The following is a 19,764-nucleotide window of genomic DNA, read 5'->3' on the forward strand; positions in this document are numbered from 1 at the left end:
CACACGTAGCTGGAATAATAATTAAAAAATGGTAATAGCAACCAGCTGTTTGAAAAGGTGGCATGATTTAGTACTGCCACTTTCCACTCTCCCTTAACAACTGACTAGTACTATAGGTAATTATTTGACCTTAGATAGGGGGTATCATGCCATTTATCTCCTTCATATCACTTGTAAGCATCAACCAAAGACATAATCAGAAAATAAACTGTGTGGAAATACAGATGTGGTGCTGTGTTCAGTCTTAGGTTTTTTTGTGTTGCATGCTTTACTTCATTGAATGAAGCAATAATTACTATTGACATTTACAGATATTACTATCTTCTGATCGGTACTAAGTAAACATGTGAATAACAGCATCTGTAATCTATTTTAAAGTGACAGAAGATCTATTTAATATTGAGTTATTTTTGAACTTTGAATGCTAAAGCTTTTGTAGATTGACTGAGTATCTTCATTCGCCTGGCTTGGTAACTTGGATGATTTTTTCCTGAATTGGCTTGGAAGCACTCTACTTTTAATAAATGCTAAAGTTGTTCTACATGTGAATTCTACTAAACATATCCACTTCAATGCCATAATGAACACAGTGTTAAGGTGACCTTTATCACCAATACTAAGCTTCCTGGGTCAAGCACTTTTCAGAGAATTTTACACACTGCAAAAGGTTATGTCTGACTTCCTGATCTTTGTTAGTTTCATAATGATCAAGCGTTCATCATTTCAAAACACGTTCAAGGAAAAAAGTAAGGGTGGGGAGGAAAAGAAAGGATTTTTGCTGTACTGAAGCAAAGTTCTAAAGTGTTTGGCTTTGCAAGTGAGTACCTTCATATTAGGACTACGCTGAATATTTGGAGGTTAACATTTGCAGTGCAGTTTTAGTAGATCCTGTTTTCAATTAAAACAAACAGCATTTTGTTGGTGGATAGGCTCTATGACCTCAGCTAGCCAATCAGGGTGCATGTCATGTAACTGCACCATGCAGGAAGACAAGCACATCACTCTGTATGACTTGATGATGCCTAGGAGTGACTGCCTACAACCTTTCAAGGAAAACAAGAGTATCACACAGAAGACAAAAAATATATTTTCCTATGAAGAAGAGCATTGAATGCATCAGGCATGATAAACAATAAATATTTGAGCTTCTCCTCACTTTGTTCATTGACCTTATGAGTCAATGTCTATACCAATGCCACACATCCCCAGTGGCAGCTGTGGCATGACTATCACTGCAAATATAACAGAAATCATATATCCTGCTGTGAAAAGGACTGGGTTAAAGTTTTTATAGGAGCTATTCATATTTGTGTTGGACTGATGTGCTTGAACACATCAAGCCCAAGATTATGCACCTGACTTTACATTTACAGTGACGGAAAAAAGTATTTGATCCCCTGCTAAATTTGCCTGTTTGCCCTCTGACAAAGAAATGACCAGTCCATAATTTTAATGGCAGGTTTATTGTAGCTGTGAGAGACAGAATAACAGGAAAATCCTCAGAAACCCAGAAGACAAAAGTCAGAGATTGATGTGCATTATAATGAGTGAAATAAATATTTGATCCCCTATCAACCAACCAGATGTCAGGCTACCTGGTATCTTCACTGTATGTAATGAGCTGAGATTAGAAGCACCTGCTGTAAGGGAGAGGTCTTACCTGTAATCCCAGCTCGTTACAGTACCTGTACAAAAGACACCTGTCAACAGAAGCAATCAATCCAGCAGATTCCAAAGTAGCTACCATGATCAAGACCAAAGAGCTGTCCAAGGATGTCAGGGACAAGATTGTAGACCTGCACAAGGCTGGACTGGGCTACAAGCAGCTTGGAAGAAGGTGACAACAGCCTGACATCTGGTTGGTTGATAGGGGATCAAATACTTATTTCACTCATTATAATGCACATCAATCTCTGACTTTTGTCTTCTGGGTTTCTGAGGATTTTCCTGTTATTCTGTCTCTCACAGCTACAATAAACCTACCATAAAATTACGGACTGGTCATTTCTTTGTCAGAGGGCAAACAGGCCAATTAAGCAGGGGATCAAATACATTTGCCCCTCACTGTAAATTACTTATTTCTAAGAGATCTCTATCTTCCAGTGTCACCCACTCTGCCATGGGGCTTACTGGGTGACTTGGCCCCTCCTTCTGTCCCTTTCATCACAGGAGGATGGTAAAACGGACAGGAAGAAAGAACCCTTAATGTGACTCCAAGCTCCTCAAAGGAAAGGTGGGACAAAGATGTGGTCCATAGAAATACATTTGTCCCATTCCATCATTTTTAGTCGCATGCATGTTAAAGAGATTTATCAGCTGCTGAAGGGGGGGGGGGGTGAGAGAGACTAGCAGGATCATTCATGTGTTCAAGGCAGTAATACGCGTACACCAGTAAGAAAAAGATGATGATGCTAATAATTAAAAAGACTGAAAGAACTGACAGTATATGTCTTAGAAAAGCGGGATTCTCTAAATCTGATCAGCAGCTTCGAGTCCTAGCAGCAACAACCATTTGACCTAGGAATAAAGCCTTCATACTGCTGATGACAATAGACTCAGAAGGAGAGGGATTAATTTTATGTCATGGTGATATTAAGAATGTCAATTATAAACCATCATTCAGTTGTGAGCCATATATTTAATATATTCCTACTGTTGTTAAAAAATTCATGAGCTCATTTCGATCTAAGCTAGGAAGGCACTGGTTCCAATAAATGCAAAGGATTAAATGGACCTTTTGTGTTTCAGCACCTGTAGAAAGGTTACCACATATACTATATCAACAATCTATTAGGGAAAGGAATTTGATTTTTTTTTAAGGACATTTTAAGGGAATTGTTTTGTTGTCGTGTTATGTCTTTTGTGTTTTTATACTGTAAACTGTCCTGTGATATATATGTGTGTTTGTGTGTGTGTATATGTAAATAATAATAATAATAATAATAGTAATAATAATAATAATAGTAATAATAATAATAATAATTTTGCTCCATCTTTAAAAAATGTCAAAATATGGATTTTTCACCTCTAACAGCAAAATGTATGAATTATGTAAACTTCTGATTACAAGAACCCAGCTGGTGTCAATGACAATCTGCAACACAGAGAACACACCTGTCTATCTGTGTGAGAACTATAGTCCCCAAAGAATAAAGGTACAAGACAAAAGAAAACAAAGTCATACAGTTAAACAGCTAAATACATCACAATTAGTATCTGACTGCTAAGGGTCCCCAGCCATCCTGTGATATAAAGCCTCTCTTTCTATTACTGGCAGATCACAGCAGCAGACCTTAACAGGATATCACCTTGTTGGCTGTGCTTTCCTTCACTTTGTGTTAGAATTGCAACAGGATGCTGAGTGACTGGTCTCTGCAGAACATAAGGCTAACAGCATCCTGAAATTCTTTTCTTTCAGACAGCAAAAAGTCTTAACCTCTGACTAAAGCAGTTTATGAGATTTATTGGCTGCAAAAGTCACCTCACAGAATGGTTGGGGGGGGGAGAGAGAGAGAGAGAGAGAGAGAGAGAGAGAGAGAAAGAAAGAAAGAAAGAAAGAAAGAAAGAAAGAAAGAAAGAAAGAAAGAAAGAAAGAAAGAATCCAGAGTCAGGTTAAGACATGGGCATTCTAAATGGATTCTTGTTGTCTCGCTGCTTGTAGCTGCCTAATAGTTACATTAAAATTTCAGGTTTAGGTGCTTGTTTTTTGAAGTAGGAAAAAAAAAGACTGTCTTTCACATAAGAAGTTAGGGTGCTGCCTTGTACCATCTAGCCTAGTAGTGTCCATCCAGATCTATATATCCTACTACACTGAATGATAGTGACTCTCCAGGATTTTGGACAGGAGTTTTCCCCAGTCCTTCCATGATATGCCAAGGAATGGACATGGCCCCTTGTGTTCTAAGTGCACTATGGCCTTCCCTGTTTCACAGAAGTGACAAAAGCTTACAGATCAGCCAAGCAGTCTCTAACTGAATCCAAACATCTTTAAAAACTAGCTTCAAAAGGTAAAGAAAAGAATCACATAGCCAAAAGTGTCTGAGTTCTCCAAGGTTTAGTTTTAGGCTTTCAGTGGCATTCCCCCTTCCGCAGGGGTGGGGGGAACTATTAGAGAATGTTCTGCCCTCAGAGAGTGATGAATCCAATTGGTTTTGAGATGGTTCGGGGAGATTTTCTGGCTGATATATGGCCAGGGGCCCCCTGCTAAAACCCCGGTTGATCTGTGGAATACATGGATGACCAGGGCCACCGATGCAATCACCCCTGAGTGCCCTCTTGCACTTGATAACAGAGCTCTCAACTGGCTGGGAGGTATGGAGGGGGTGGCCACAAGAGAATGGACCTTCCTGGTGGTAGCTTCCTGTCTGTCAAATGCTCTTTGTGGGGATTTTAGGTACCAAGCTAAGACTTTTCTTTTTTGCCCAGGCCACTGGTTAGTTAATGTTGCTTCCTATGGTGGTGCTCATCTTTTAGTGGGCTGGATAGGACTTGCTCTGGATGAGCACTTTATGTATTTTGGATCCCCACTGCTTTCTCTTTTCCTCGTTTTAAATTGTTTTCATATGTTGTGTTTTCATTTTTGGCAAGCCACTCAGGAATCCTTTACTGTCAAAAGCAACTGTAAAATATTTCTAATAGTAATAATAATGTATACATAGAGACAAAAATGTTTCACTGAATTCTACCCCAGTAGAGTAATGTTAGAAACTGTCTATCCTACTCCAGATTTATTATAGCCTCTCTCAAGGGCCAGATTCAGGTGCCTACCAGATAGTAATCCATTTCCTGAAGCAGCACAGCAAACACAGATGTTCCTCTATGGACTTAAAGTATGTCATATGTGTTTTTCATGAAGTGACTCAGTTTCTGCAATTCTTTCCTCTTCCATTATCAGTGAGTTCAGGGAGAGGAAGCATTGTACAAACAGAAGTCCTTGCACAGCTTCCACTGACAGGACTCATTAGTGAATCTTGCCCATCATTTTTAACCTGTTCTAAATGGGACAGAAAACTAGGAAGTAACTTCAGCAGTTGATCAATGTGATGTAATCTTTTAAATAAAACAAAAACAAAAAGCTAGCATGAAGCCTTTTAAAAAAAGGATTAAACGGCAACATTTTTGTTTGTTTTTGGCTGAGTATGCTTTCTGAATCCATAAGCCTGTCTGAAAACTCCCAACTCTGCCTTTAAACTATTTCTTTTCTTCTCATAATGCCAGTATTTTAATCAGATCAAAGTGAGTCTCTGTTAAAAGGATAATAATGGTTCATTTTTCACACAGCAAGAAACTGGTTTTCATAAATGTTCATTCCTCTTAATACATACCAGTGAGTATCACAGCAGAGGCTCTCTTTGTTGACCTTAAATATAATCACAGCAAAATTTAGGCATTCTGCTTCTTTTATGTAAGCTATTACTGCAATGGGAAGACATTCATAAGCTTGAACTTGTACTTGGCAAAGAGTCATACTCTTACCATCCTTTATTACTAGCTAAGGCACTCATTTGCATTGGCTTCTATGGCTTGTATGAATCTGAAAGAACGTCAAACAAAGAGGCTACAGCGAGGCGTCTCCTTTCTTGCCCTCAATAAACCTACATGGTAATGATGCCATGACAAGGACAGAACAGAAGTGACAGCACAGACTGCTGTTTAGAGCTGAGAAGCAGAACTGGAATTGGGACCATGGTCTGGCACTAAGGCACCAGATGCGGGAAACTATTTTTGGATCCCACAAGTCACAAAACTGCACAATGGCTCATACATTCAAGTGGTTAATAGCTCAGCTATTGTAGTAGAAGTCTCATTATTATAACAAAGCAGATGTTCTTCCCCCCCCTCTCCCCACTCTCTCAAGCACCCCAAGCAGTTCTGCTCTGAAAGTTTTGGTAGAGCTATAAATTGTTCCATTCCATTTCATCCTAATCCTAAAATGAATTGTGGAATGCAGAATGGGTCTACAGTAGACTATAAGGATTCTCAGAGAAAGAGACTCACGGCTGCTCTCAAATGTATTGACCACCTGTTCCCTATCCTGACATTTCTCCAAATGTTTTGAACACTTCAGTTAGCCACAGCCAGCATGGTCAGTAGTAAGGGATAATGGAAGTTTTTATTCAAATCATAAGGAGGGTGCCATGTTGGGAAAGGCTGGCCTAGACTGATTGGTTTCAGAATGTCTTCAGAGCCTACTGTTGTTGGCCTAAGAGTTTCATGAGCAAAGGGGCCATGGAAGTCTTCAGAAAGAGACACACATTAGTGAAAACTATTTTAGCATTCTCAACCACTTTTCTCAGTCTTGCAATTTTCTTCTAATTTATGCCACAGGACTTATTTTGTCTGATTAGTCATTTAGATTTTTACTGAAGCTGTTTATTATCCCCAAGTAATCTTCTTTGTTCTTAATTTTATTTCTTGCTAGGTAGCACAATATCAAAAAAGCAAATTAGCAAAGGACTGTGAGGGAATTGAAACAAAGCAAAATGCTGACTACAAGGGGCATTGATAGATAAGGCTCTCATTTTTTTTAATAAAAAAATCATCACATATAATCAGCTTATGGACACTGTCATTATCTGATTCACTCTAAGGAAACAGTGGGATGGATAAATTATTATTTTCCCCCAAACAATATGTAAGTGTGTAATGAATTGATTGGGATATTTCATGCCTGCTGTATAGTATAATTTTTTTCTAATCTTAAGAAATACAGCAAAACAAAATTAAGATAAACAGTGGTGTGATTTGTAGCATTACCAATTTATCTATGATGCTATTTAGTCTTTGCAAAGCGTAACCTAGTACTTTCAAGAGAGGAAAATATCTGTGCTTTGATGACATAATTAACTATGGTTTTATTGTTATAGGAACCCACCAGAGCCATGTGCTGATGTGCTGCTTCCTCCCTACCCTCCTCTGGTGCAACCATGATGAGGATCTGAAACTTTGACTTCTGATTTGAATTAACCACTGTTGAACATTACCTTTGAACCGTAGACTATGGTTATTGTTGAATATAGTTTTTTGAATTAAGGGAGCTTCATAATCCATGGTTTGAAGATTTTTTGTTTCAAACAAACCATAGTTAAGATTAAGATTACAACTTTTTTTTAAAAAAAAACAACCTAGAAACAATTATAATTAATCACATCAATATGCAAATAGAAAAATTAATCTGTTTTATATTAGATAAGGTAAAGGTACCCCTGCCCGTACAGGCCAGTCTTGACAGACTCTAGGGTTGTGCGCTCATCTCACTCTAGAGGCCGGGAGCCAGCGCTGTCTGCAGACACTTCCGGGTCACGTGGCCAGCATGACGAAGCTGCTCTGGCGAGCCAGCGCAGCACACGGAAACGCCATTTACCTTCCCGCTAATAAGCAGTCCCTATTTATCTACTTGCACCCGGGGGTGCTTTCAAACTGCTAGGTTGGCAGGCGCTGGGACCGAGCAACGGGAGCGCACCCCGCTGCGGGGATTCGAACCGCCGACCATGCGATCGGCAAGTCCTAGGCGCTGAGGTTTTACCCACAGCGCCACCCGCGTCCCTTTTTATATTATATAAAACAATAAAATAAACTTACCTAATTTAATTAATTTAATAGATTAAACTAAACTAAAGAGAGTGGGGAGTTAGTATGTATTTTGTGCTTTCATCTTGAATTTTTATGTTGTGAACCACCCTGAGATGTGTGAATGGTGGAATGATAATACTGATAAATAAACAAGAGAGAATAATATAAAATCAAAAGTAGAACAGCTGTATAAGAAACATCACCATGTTCAAGGCAATGCACCTGCATCCCAAAGGTTTGGATCGAAGACTCAAGTCTTCAAATATCCAAGAAATATCATCCCATCTCTCATTTGGGATGGGATTCTACCCTGGCTTTTACCCAGAGATGGCTTATGCCCACCATTACCATTACCCTTAGCTCTTACCCCACATGGAAGCCAATAACTTTCTGTCTATGCTATCTCACGAAGCAACATACATTCACCCAGGCTGCGGACCTTCAACAAGGTCTTAGGGGATTAACACCCTTGCCCTTTTGCTGGCCCACAAAAAGTTTATCTTCCTTTGGTCTTTCCCCTTGCACATTGGCTCACCATGCCAGCACAGTATATGCTTTTTAAGATGTTTCACTGAAGGGATGCTCCCCACCAAGCCACCCACTGTCTCTGCTGTCCAGCTGGAGCATATTGCAAGAAGCAGTCTCATCAAGCATCAGGAAGGTCCCTCAAAAAAGAAAGCATTCCTGCCAGAGAAGGATAGGGAAGGCGATGCACAACTGAGCTCTCAGACCACCTGCATGTTTCCTACCTTGCCTCTAAACCACCAGTTCAACACACCCACAGAACAAGAAAGGCTCAAAAGTGAGTTCAGTCTCATGACACCAAAATACCCCACAGAAATGGCTTGTTTCATTCGCTACTACTTGTTTCATTCACTACTATATGCCACATTGGTTCTGTTTCATGTGAAATTATTACTAATCCAGCAGTGAGCTTTTGAGAAAGAATTGGCTATAAATCTAACTTGATATGCAAAGCTTTTACAACCATGGGTACTTTTCATTTTATCCCTGTGGTAATGTATATAGTTTCAATGATAAAACAACAACAACAACAGGAGAATCCTATTAAAGACCTATCTAGCCAAATACAATTAGATCAATCTTACTTAAATAATATAGCTAATGTGTAAATTTCTCTTCTCTGCTGAGTATTCTCCTAAATTAGGTTAATCAGGTCCAATTCACTGAATATCTGTAGGCGGATGGCACATCATTCATTCTCTCTCAATCAATTGCTTCAGTTCTGTTTCATGAGCAGTGCAGATCATTCTTCCAAAGACAATCCACTAGCAAAACTTACACAATGTCTTTAAGGAAAGGTACATCAGTCTTCAAAGCAAAATTAAAACCTCAATATGTATCTCTGAAACAATCCCTCACTACGGCTTGTGTACTAAAATGTATAACCGCTTAATGCAGCTATAATAGGATTCAAAGTTTTATTTGACCTGGCAAAGCCAGAGTGCTTTAGAAGAATGCAAAAAAATAAATAAAATGCAAAACCATTCCAAATTAAACCACACAGTTGACAATGATTTCTGGAATCAGAAAGTTAAATAATGCTCTGCTATTATTTCCTGACAGAGAAACCATACGACACAAATGAAGTGCAGGTTAGATAAGCAGACACATCTGGCACTCAGGCAAATATTAGTGAAAGCTTTTGTGGCTTTACCAACATTATCCACTTAAGAGAGTAGCTTTTTAATGTAGCTCAGTATGCATTACTAAAGGAGATTTGTTGAGTGATTTTATTTGATAATTTTGAACTAGTACTTTTTATGCTATTGTTAGCCACCATGAGCATTCTTGTGAGTGAGATGCAGGGCAGAAAGATACAAACACACACTGTATAAATCAACCATACTTCCCTTCAAAATACCTGCAAGCAACCGTCTAGAAAGAGGGCAGGTACCCATTTCTCCCATGGGTGGCAGAAGAAAAAGAATCAGTCCTTTATTCTAAAGGACCAGCAAATACATGTATCATTCGTATTTCAAATGCTCATGCACATGTGCAAATTGATAATCAAAGATTAATTACCACCAAGAGAGCTTCCATAGCTACTAAGGTCAGCTCACACACATTTTTCAATTCTTCATACATTTGGCTGTCCATTACGAAATGTTTAGCGATCAAGTGATAAACATGTATGCATTTACCAGCCCTTATTCTCTGCAATTCACAAATGGCTAACCTGCAGCCATCCATATATTGTTGGACTCCAACTCACACCACACCCAGATAGCATGGCCTTGGCGGGAATTATGGGAGTTGCAGTCCTGCACACCAGGAGAACTGCAGGTTCCCCCACCTCTGTTCTAATGTATAAGGAAACCCTCCAGCTCCTTTGAAAAGAGTTGCCACTTCCTGATACTAGCAAGTCCTGCTTTGTAGTTCTTAGGGGCCTCCTTTTGGAATGTTTTCAGAATCTCAGAACAGAGACATGGACTCATTTTAGCTGGGATCAGGACACCCTCATAGTTAGCTATATGCCTAGCTGCTCTGGCTAGCCATAAAGTACGTAAGTGCAGAGGGAGAGGGAGAGAGAGGCAAGCAGAGCACCCATATTTGTCTCTTTTTTTAACACTGTTGCTCAAGAAGCATTACATTCACCATGGGATAAAATACTTGCATACAGTCCAGCTAATTTATTGGGCATATCTTTACTTCATTGGAACTCCTTTATTGGAATTCCTGCATTGCAGGGGGTTGGATTAGATAGCCCTTGGGGTCCCTTTCAACTCTAAGATTCTTGACATAGTCTGTAGTATGTGCTCATAGGCATTTGATGGAAATTTGACACAACAGAATTGAACAAGGACTGCGTCTACCTGGAAGATTTACAGCTGCCTGTGCTAATTATCTTTACATTGCTCTGAAAGAGAGGGAAAGATTATGTTCTCACTCTCTTACATCCACTGTGTACTGAGATTAGTCAGAAGACTAGTAGAGCCAACATTACTGTTGCACAATTAGGATGATAAATTCTACAGTCTTCATCTGCCCTACTGGTCTCAGCAGGAGCAAGCTGTGTGTGGACTGCCAGGAATGGGCAGACATAATTGCTGATTTTTAAGCATGTCAACATCTAAGATAAGTAAAATCTGAAGAAAGGTCTATCAATTCTAGTAAACTTACTTTAAAAAAAAAAAAAAACTTTTCAAGGAGTATCCCAGACTTACATAATAGTTAGCCATGCTGCTGTTTTTAATGAGTCAGTTGAGCTGAACATGTCCCGAGAAATCTTTCCAAATTTAAACAGGACACGCTTAGAAAACAAATGTCCAGCTGCAAAGGAAATGCCAAATTGAATTCAAGAGGTCCTTTCCTACAACACTTGGTGCAAAGGAAGAATGGTTTCAATCACAAACTTCTTACTTCCACCACACATTCCTAGCTTTTTGTATCCATTATGCAAAAGAACTATGAACATCTTTCTCCCCTCAATGACAGAACTAAGGGAGAAACTGGCAGCATCTTTCACAATTTGTAATGTCAATTAAAACACAGACTCAGCCGCGAAACTACTTGTTTGAGGGGAGGGATATCAGGCAAACATTGACTACTCAGGCTGCCTTAATAAAGTTTGACTATTCCACAACAGAATATTATGATGAAATAGAGCTTGGCTTTCTAAGTGCTTCAACTCTGAAGAAACTAATTATCACAAGGTGTACAGACCACTATAAAAGTGGGGTATGCAAAGAGCTGTGTCCAGTGGTTGTGTAAGTGGAACCCGGCTTGTACAACCAATATTTTGCCTTCATTTCCTGTTCCTACACCCACTGAAAATCTTCTACATGTGGTTGGGGGGCACTAATGAAGAATGTGGATCATGCTGCATGGGGCTGCAGTTGAAGAGGGCAGAAAGATTTTGCAAGGACTGGAGCAAGGAGATCATTTTCAAGGGATGCAAAGGGTTAAGAAAAAGATCAGTTGTGTGTCCTGCCTTACATTAGTGTAACCAATGGAGGCTGATGGGGGGAATACACATTGCTAGATTTGGGGAAATGTTTACATTTCAGCAGAGCTCCCAGGGGTCTGAACACTCATCCCCCAGCACCACTTTCTGGACACGGCCCAGGAGGAAGGAGCAGAACAGTGCCCCCAGCTCCCAGCCCCTCTAGACGGTCCAGAAGGATGTCATGGTCGATGGTATGGAAGGCCGCTGAGAGATCCAACAGAACTAGGAAACAGCTCTCACCTTTGTCCCTAGCCCACCGGAGATCATTGACCAGCACGGCCAAGGCAGTTTCATTCCCATGATGAGGCTTAATCATGTTCTATCATGCTATTGCTATTTATCGCTTGTAAGCTGCTTTGGGATTCATTTGAATGAAAAGCACCATGGATATATAAATCAAATCAAACTTAATTACAATCATGTCTAAGTGGTTCCTGCTGCTCTGTCCCTGACCTTTCCCATGCTGCACAGAGAAGGTCTGCCTAGGGATTCTGCATTCTGGTTGCATTTGCTTGAACCCAAGAATGCCCTGCATGCTTTATCAGGGTCCCTGACTGTGGGAAGAGTTCAATGATACTTTGAACAACTTGGGGAGGGAGGTTACACAGTAACTGAGCCCACTTGATAATTAACCTCATTTGTTTCTTCTCAGCAGCATTTCTGCTGTGGTATGAACTCCATGTCATTAACGGCGCTCCTTTATTTCAAATATTTGTATCAACTTGGCAGTTTCTAAAATTATGACACTATTCTATATGTTTAAAGACTGAAGAATAATCTATAATACAATCCTGTGATGGGACTACATTGACCTCATCAGAAAATATGATGCTTTTGGATACATTTTAACCTGCCAGTAGGAAAACACCACCCACTGTTTGTTTGCACATTTCATATAAAAATGTATGCTTACTAATTATTAACAAGCTGTAAGCTGAACACATTCCAGACTTGAAATGATGCTAAGTAAACACCATATTACTCAACACAGTGTTTTCATTTACATATCATCAGAATCATGTAGCATAAATCAGCTGTTGCAAGGCAACAACATATTCCTCGACTACACTTTTTGAAAAGCTGTAGTAAGGGGGGTGGGGAGAGACACAGAGAGTTCAAAGTTTTCAGAAATGCAAATTTCTTCATTCATATTAAATAGTACTATTTATTTAAAAGGTTTCTACTATGGTTTTTTGCACAAGGAATGCGGTGCATGCTCATTCACTGCCTCCTCGTCTTGCATGGCTGCATTAATATCAAACCACAGTTTGCCATAACTATGATTTGAGCTCTCATTATAAACCAGGATTGCAAACAATGCCCTGCTGGCATTCAAGAATGTTCCCGACTTACAGCTTAGTAATTGGGAAACACCCCTTAGGAGCAGAGTACGGTAGTTCCTTTAATTGTTTCACTTTGCCTGCTGTTTTTTGTAGTTATGCTCAAGCCGGAACGAGAAGTCTATCTTTGGTTCTAATATAGGGCTGTATTTAAATTTGCGTGTCTGACTGAATGATCTCCCTCCTTGTGCATGGTTCTAGTGACTCTCCTAACCCTCTCTGGAGCAGATGTGAGGAAACTGCTGGGGAGAAGCGGGGGTGGGGAGTCCTGTTGTGTAACTGGAACTCATTCTGCTTGTGCAACTAGTTAGTTTAACATGGTGCAAAATTCCAAGCCCTGTTTGACTGACTAGCTGTGAAATTATTGCAAGAGCATAGTTTGCAATCCTGGTATGTAGGGAAAAATCAGTCCATTGTTTCCTTGGTTCAGAGTTCCCAGCAAGCCACAGTTTGACAAACCAGAAAGTACTGTATTAAGCTGGGCATGCAAGGTGAAGGAACATGCCTCCTATTTGGTGTCAAGGAGCCTAAGTGTTGTGCAGCCATTTACTCTGATGAACAGGTATGTTTTCAGTAGGGAAGAGGGACCACTCCACTTTGTAGGACAGGAGATTGGAACCTATGGCTCATCAGATGATGTTCCCATCATCCCTGATCATTGGCCATGCTGGTTGGGCCTAAAGAGACTTGGGAGTGCAAAAACATCTGAAGGGCCACAAGTTCCATCCCTGTTCAGTCAGGAAAACAATCCCCTTCTTTAGGTGCACCCTCAAGAGTCTCACTCTCAGACCTAACTATTAGTCATTTTCTGGACTGCAGAACTATGAGCTGACCACATAGCCTAAAGATGCTCATTTGACCTCCCAAGCTGATGGGAGAGTCACCAGGCCCTCTCTTCTAGGTTAATCCGACAACGCACTGCGTCAAGTAACAACACAGACTGTCTCCACCCTTGCCTCATCTCAACTCATACCAGCCCTGCTTCATTTCCCCCCACCTCATCTTTTCAAAATGATATCCAAACTACATACCCACCATGCTCATCTTTGGCCCTAAGTTTCTCTTTGCCTAATCAAGTATCTGATTTGCAAGCATGCATCCTGCCTCTGGTCTACAGGACAAGTGCTCTGCCTGTGCTGAATTCAGACTCTGTGGCCACCTGTTGCAAGCTAGGCAACAGGCTGACAGACACTGTGGGGAATATGACACGGTTTCATAAGATTTTCTACAAGCCCTATTCAGACATTCAATGCAACATATGGGACACATAAATCATGTCGGGGATGCAGAGCCATATGCAGTTATTCCACACCTATTGTCTCTGACATGCGTCATCCCTACTTCTTCTTCCACCACCACATTTCTTAAATGCATTTTAAGGAACATGTTTAAGAGGTTCCCTGTAACAAGAGTTCTTGAATGCAGGGAGAATTCTAAGCACAATGAACCAGAGATAGGAAGGATCTCCATTCAGACCTCCTACTGAGCGTGTGAAGAACGTTTGAAGCTGTAGTTGATGGAACCATGACACTGGGGGTAGAGCTAGTGTGCACTGCCTCCCTGCCCCCTTGACATGCTTTCAGGGTAGGATACCGTGTTATAGAAAGTGACTGGAAGCATGAAGTATTTATTTTAAGATCACAGATCTCATTTGAGACCTAAAGCCAGAGTATGATAAAGCCATAAGCTCTGGGGAAATTCATATCTTATTATAAAACAGGAAGCCTTGCATCATGGAATTTTGCTTAATGCGCAGTTCTGAAATCTCTTGGAATATGCAAAATATATTTAAATAAAGTGCAGTTTGTACCACATACCCTTGTAGTTCTTGCATACAGCATGCTGCACACGATTCCCTTGTCCACATATTCCGTTATAAGGTAAACAGATGCCTTCTGAAATGATCCACTTGTAACAAACTGGGTTTTCACATGGAATAGATTCTATCAAGTGTGGGCAATTGCCAGAAGTGCCCGTGGGTTCCACAATGATGTGTCTTTGCCTCATTTTGAAACCTAAGGGGAGGATGGACAAAAGTGATAGCTAGGTTTCAGCTGATAAGGAATGAAAGAAGTTACATAAAGTGATTGCATAACTTCCAAATTACAGTCTGTCCAAAGAAAGAACAAATACCCCTTTAAAAGTATTATTTGTAGTTGTGTTGTTGTGGTTTTCAACATGTGCCAAGCTGCATCATGAATGCTGCATAATGCCCATGCTTTGGGATTACAGGAACGAGCTTTGGGATTACAAGGCTCACGCACACCCTCCATCCCTCACATGCTCCGATTCCTGTCACAATTTCTGATCCTAAAACAGTTTAAGGTATAGGAACATGAGCTCCCATGTATTCAGCAAATTTGGAAGGGGGGGAGTGGATCCACTACCTACCACTCCCTGTGTGCCGGTGTCACCCCACCCAATGCCAATTCCCTGCTAGTTTCACTTCTGAACTTCATGCTGGGTGTGAAAGTCTATTCAGTGGTACAGTGGTACCTTGGGTTAAGTACTTAATTCATTCCGGAGGTCCGTTCTTAACCTGAAACTATTCTTAACCTGAAGCACCACTTTAGCTAATGGGGCCTCCAGCTACCGCCGCGCTGCCAGAGCACGATTTCTGTTCTCATCCTGAAGCAAAGTTCTTAACCCGAGGTACTATTTCTGGGTTAGCGGAGTCTGTAACCTGAAGCGTATGTAACCTGAAGCGTATATAACCCGAGGTACCACTGTAGTCTTTCTGAACCAGGAACCCTGTGCGATCTGGGTTCTGCAGACAGACTTTTGAATACGTTCAGCTGACCATAGATTAAAAAAAACCAAAAACAAAAACATTCAGACCTTCACACTCAACACATGGAGGTCAGCAGTGAAGAGGGAAAGACGAGTCCATTAAGTGGAAGAGAGCATATGTAGTTCTGTGGCCCCTACATGAGCTTTAGCTCAGGTTCTAAGGAGACCTAAAAGCTTGCCCGTGGAAATAATTAATTATTCTGCATTATGAAGCAATGAGGAGCTGATATTCCGCAGTCTTCATATCCGGCCAAACATATTGCTCTGCTTTCCTTTTGAACTGCATCAGCATCTGGACAGCCCAGGACCTCCAAACACAACTGCCTGGGCTTACACCTCAGGGAGGCCTCTTCAGTGCTGCCAACACAGCAGCTTGACTTCACCCCTGGAGGTGCATTCCATTGTCTCTCAAGACAGATGGATGCCAGCAATTAAAGCCTGTTGGATCAGGTCAGTGGCCTATCTGACCCAGCATCCTGTGGGAAGCCTACAAGCAAGATCCGAGTGCAATGGCGCTCGCATCTCTTGCTGTTTCCAGTAACTGGTTTTCAGAAGCATACTGTCTCCAACAATGGAAGTAAAGCATAGCCATTATGGTGAGCAACCACTGAGCAGCCTTATCCTCCATGAATGGGTCGAATTCTCTTTTAAAGCCATCCAATTGGTGGCCACCACTGACTCTCATTGGAGCAAGTAGCATAGTTTAACTATGCACTGTGTTCATTTATTCATCTAGTACAGTATTGTCTATGCCACCAATCAGTAGCCTCTCCAGGGTTTCAGACAGGGGATGTTCTCAAACTTGCCTGGAGATGCCATGGGTCTGTTAATTTATGTATTTACTCATTTAACAGAGTTTATATACTGCTTTGTTGTGAATAGAACCTGCAAGCAGTTTACAAAAAGATTTTAAAAAAACAAAACCCTGCCAATAGAAGACAAAACAGGTATTTAACAATGTATTTTCCCAGTGTGCTATGCCACTGAATTACAAACCTTTGCCTTATGCAGTTTTACGTTTTAATATAATGACCCAAATAGTTATAAAATTATTTACATAGTAAAAAAAAAATCAGGTTACACATTTCGGGCTGTGATGTCCATTGGTATCAATAAGCTGTGGAGAAACTAGCAGTCCCCACCCCACAAAACACACTAAATATGATTAATTATAAATATAAAGTCAGCTTTTATACATTAGATTCATCCAGTTTTGTAATGTAGCAAGGCCCCACTCCTACAAAAAGCTGTCAGAAAGTAGTTCAGAACTCACCTTTTTTCCCTTGATTATCTTGGCAGTTTTCATGAATGCAAGGCCCCCATCCCAACCAGGAAGAAACCAGGCATTCAGGAGGGCATGGGATATTGCACAGTTGGGAAGCCGGGGGAGCAGGAGCGAGACACAGCTTTTTTTCAACAGGTCTAGCCACTTAAGGAAGAAAAAGAAAACAAGAGGGAGCAAAAAACACAGAGATTATTCCTTCAAATCGTGGAGTGTTTTGCAATGCAGAACAAATATATTCTCAAGCAACCATCAAAATTATTTCAGAATCCAAGCTAACAACAGTGTAATCAGCACAATAATTAGTGTCCCTGATGCAATTCAGCACTGCAGCTAAGAACAATTTGTTTAAAACGGATATAGTTTTCTTTACTTTTTTAAAAGCATCACAGAGAACTCTGTCTAATCTGGGGGCAGGGTGGAGAGTGCATTTAGAAGTCCTTACTACATATGTAATCTCTAAAGCAGAAGCTCATTCTCCTTACTTGTGTGACATTATTAGGCTGGATCTAGACACATCAAAGAAGCGTTTAAGTTTAAAGTGTTGTAAATTTAAAGAGGGAAAACGGGTAGAAAAAAGCGGGACTCCACGTTGTCATCTGGTGGCACAATGTTATATCACACATACAATGTGTATAATCACTTTTTCTTTACCAGTCTAGCTGAGTCCCAAGAGTAAAGAGCTTGATAAGGAAATATGATGTGGAGTGAGATTGTTTGTTGTTTTTTTAAAAAAGAGCCTCAGTGACTGATGGAGAGAATCAAAATGGACAGAACCTAAAACAAGGCACTCACATAGTCTGAAATGCCCTAATTACTTTAAATACTTTTTCACAAACATTGAGATACAAAAAGATATTGGTAGAAATGAATGCAATTAATTTCTAAACTTTGCATCCAGTTATTGCACAATATGGAAAACACTTCTGATTGCATGAGAGACTTGATTTTTTTGCCAAATTTCTCTACCTACTGCAGTCCACTATGCAGCATTCCCCAACCCACAGGAGCACCATTTCAGAGGAAATTAGTAGAAATAAGCTAATTTGCCTTCCAGCAGTCTCCAGTATGGTTTCAAATTGTATAATGGGCCACATGCTGAGATTCCTGCATTGCAGGGGTTGGACTAGATGACCCTGGGGCTCCCTTCCAATTGGGAACATAATGAAACCTATAATTCAATATGAAATCTGGTTTCCAAAGAAATCAAAATCTGACTTCCATGCATGTGAAAAGATAGAGCTGTGTCAAAGCACAATAGTTCAGTTCTTCTGAAAAAAGTTACACATTGCTATAAATGTATGTAATTTTTTCCCTGGTATTTATCAGCCAATTTCAATATTAGTTTTTATTTACCGTGTTAGGGTAAATTGGGTTTGTAATATTTTTTATTCTACATTTTTATGTGCTGAGAATTCCATTGCATAGAATTATATGGGGAAAGATGAAATGCAGAAATGACAAGAATTAACAGGAGTTTTAAAAACTCACAGGAATCGCTTCCCCCCCCCCCACCATAAATATCTTGTTCCTCAGGCACTTGCAGGATATTACTTCATAATCAAATGGTAATTACCCAAATTTAATTCAAAAAACTAATGAAAAGTTCTGCTTAGATGAAAAGACTGCTTTCGGAATTATTATTATTATTTTAGAGACAATATTGCCTTTGACATATTCATTTAGGGACTACACCAAGATGGCAGAAATCCAATTCACCTTGCTTCTAAAGCAAATAGCACTTTTCTACAGGTTCTAAAAGTCAACTGGCAGAAAGTGCAAGATAAATATTAGTGAGTTTTAAGCATCAAGCTATTCCCTTTCAAAGAGTCTCATGCATTTCTTAATATGCCCTTCAGCATTAGGCTTTGCAAAATAATTTCTCATTCTGGTAATACACCGGCATACAAGCCAGCAAATCAGGCTTACTGCATTTTGTCATCAAAAACGGATTCTGTTTCATCTATAAGAAAGCAATACTAGCCATGTTGTTGAAGCCATGTCACTTGTTTTGACACTGTTTTCCAATGCCTTTTGGCAGCAATCCATTTATTTTGGAGCACACCGGCAATATAGACCACACACTATAATAAATAATGCAAGTTATTGGAGTAAGAAAAGTAGGTGAACACTTCACCTTTTGAAAAAAATTTGCAGAAATGAAATCAAAATGAAAAAAAAGAATGAAATGCAACAGATGAGTAATAAAATTTTATTGTAATAATACTGGAGAAATGTTCTTAGTATGAGATGCAAGTATGAGCCAGATCATATTTGTTTCTGGCTTGAAGTTTTCAACCATTATCAATTCCAACCACTTGCTGAAAAATACACTGTCCCGGGATGAGTGCAGCCTTGCGTGGACACCGGGAAGCTACAGAACAGAAAGAAACACTACAGTAAGGGGTTCTTCACTTCCCCAAAAGGCCACAACAAAAAAACTCATATTGTGTCTGGGACCAGTTATGTGGGATGACTACCACTAAACCTCACAGTAATCTTTGGAGGAACAGGAGTTTCAATATGCTCATAGAATTCAACTGTCTGCAAACATTTCTTCAGTTCAAGAGAAGCGGTCTGGTTTTGGGGTTTGTTTGTTTGTTTGTTTGTTTGTTTGTTTGTTTGTTTAAGTGAATGAAGGGACTGGTCTCAGTGAGCAACCTGGGCACAGAGAACACATAAAACCTCTGATTCAGGGGCATGACTGAAACACAACACTTTAAGCATTCCAAATGGGTCAGTCTCAATGTATCCGTTCCTCATTATCTGTCCTTCTTCAAATATAGACATTAATTGCTCAACCAATTAAT

General features: G+C 40.1%; 1 protein-coding gene across 7 annotated transcripts in view; it reads right to left on the reverse strand.

Annotated features, from left to right (window-relative positions):
- The window catches only part of THSD7B (thrombospondin type 1 domain containing 7B), a 428,797-nt gene that overhangs the window by 172,465 nt on the left and 236,568 nt on the right, over window positions 1-19,764 (reverse strand). For all 7 annotated transcript variants that reach the window (XM_083405406.1, XM_083405404.1, XM_083405403.1 and 4 more), the window contains 2 exons: window positions 16,946-17,101; window positions 14,700-14,897 (listed from right to left, as the gene is read on the reverse strand). In XM_083405406.1, the coding sequence (XP_083261532.1) occupies window positions 14,700-14,897; window positions 16,946-17,101 (354 nt within the window). The remainder of the gene's footprint in view (window positions 1-14,699; window positions 14,898-16,945; window positions 17,102-19,764) is intronic.

This window comes from Podarcis tiliguerta (assembly GCF_965153285.1).
Source record: "Podarcis tiliguerta genome assembly, chromosome: 1".
NCBI classification, from domain to species: domain Eukaryota; kingdom Metazoa; phylum Chordata; class Lepidosauria; order Squamata; family Lacertidae; genus Podarcis; species Podarcis tiliguerta.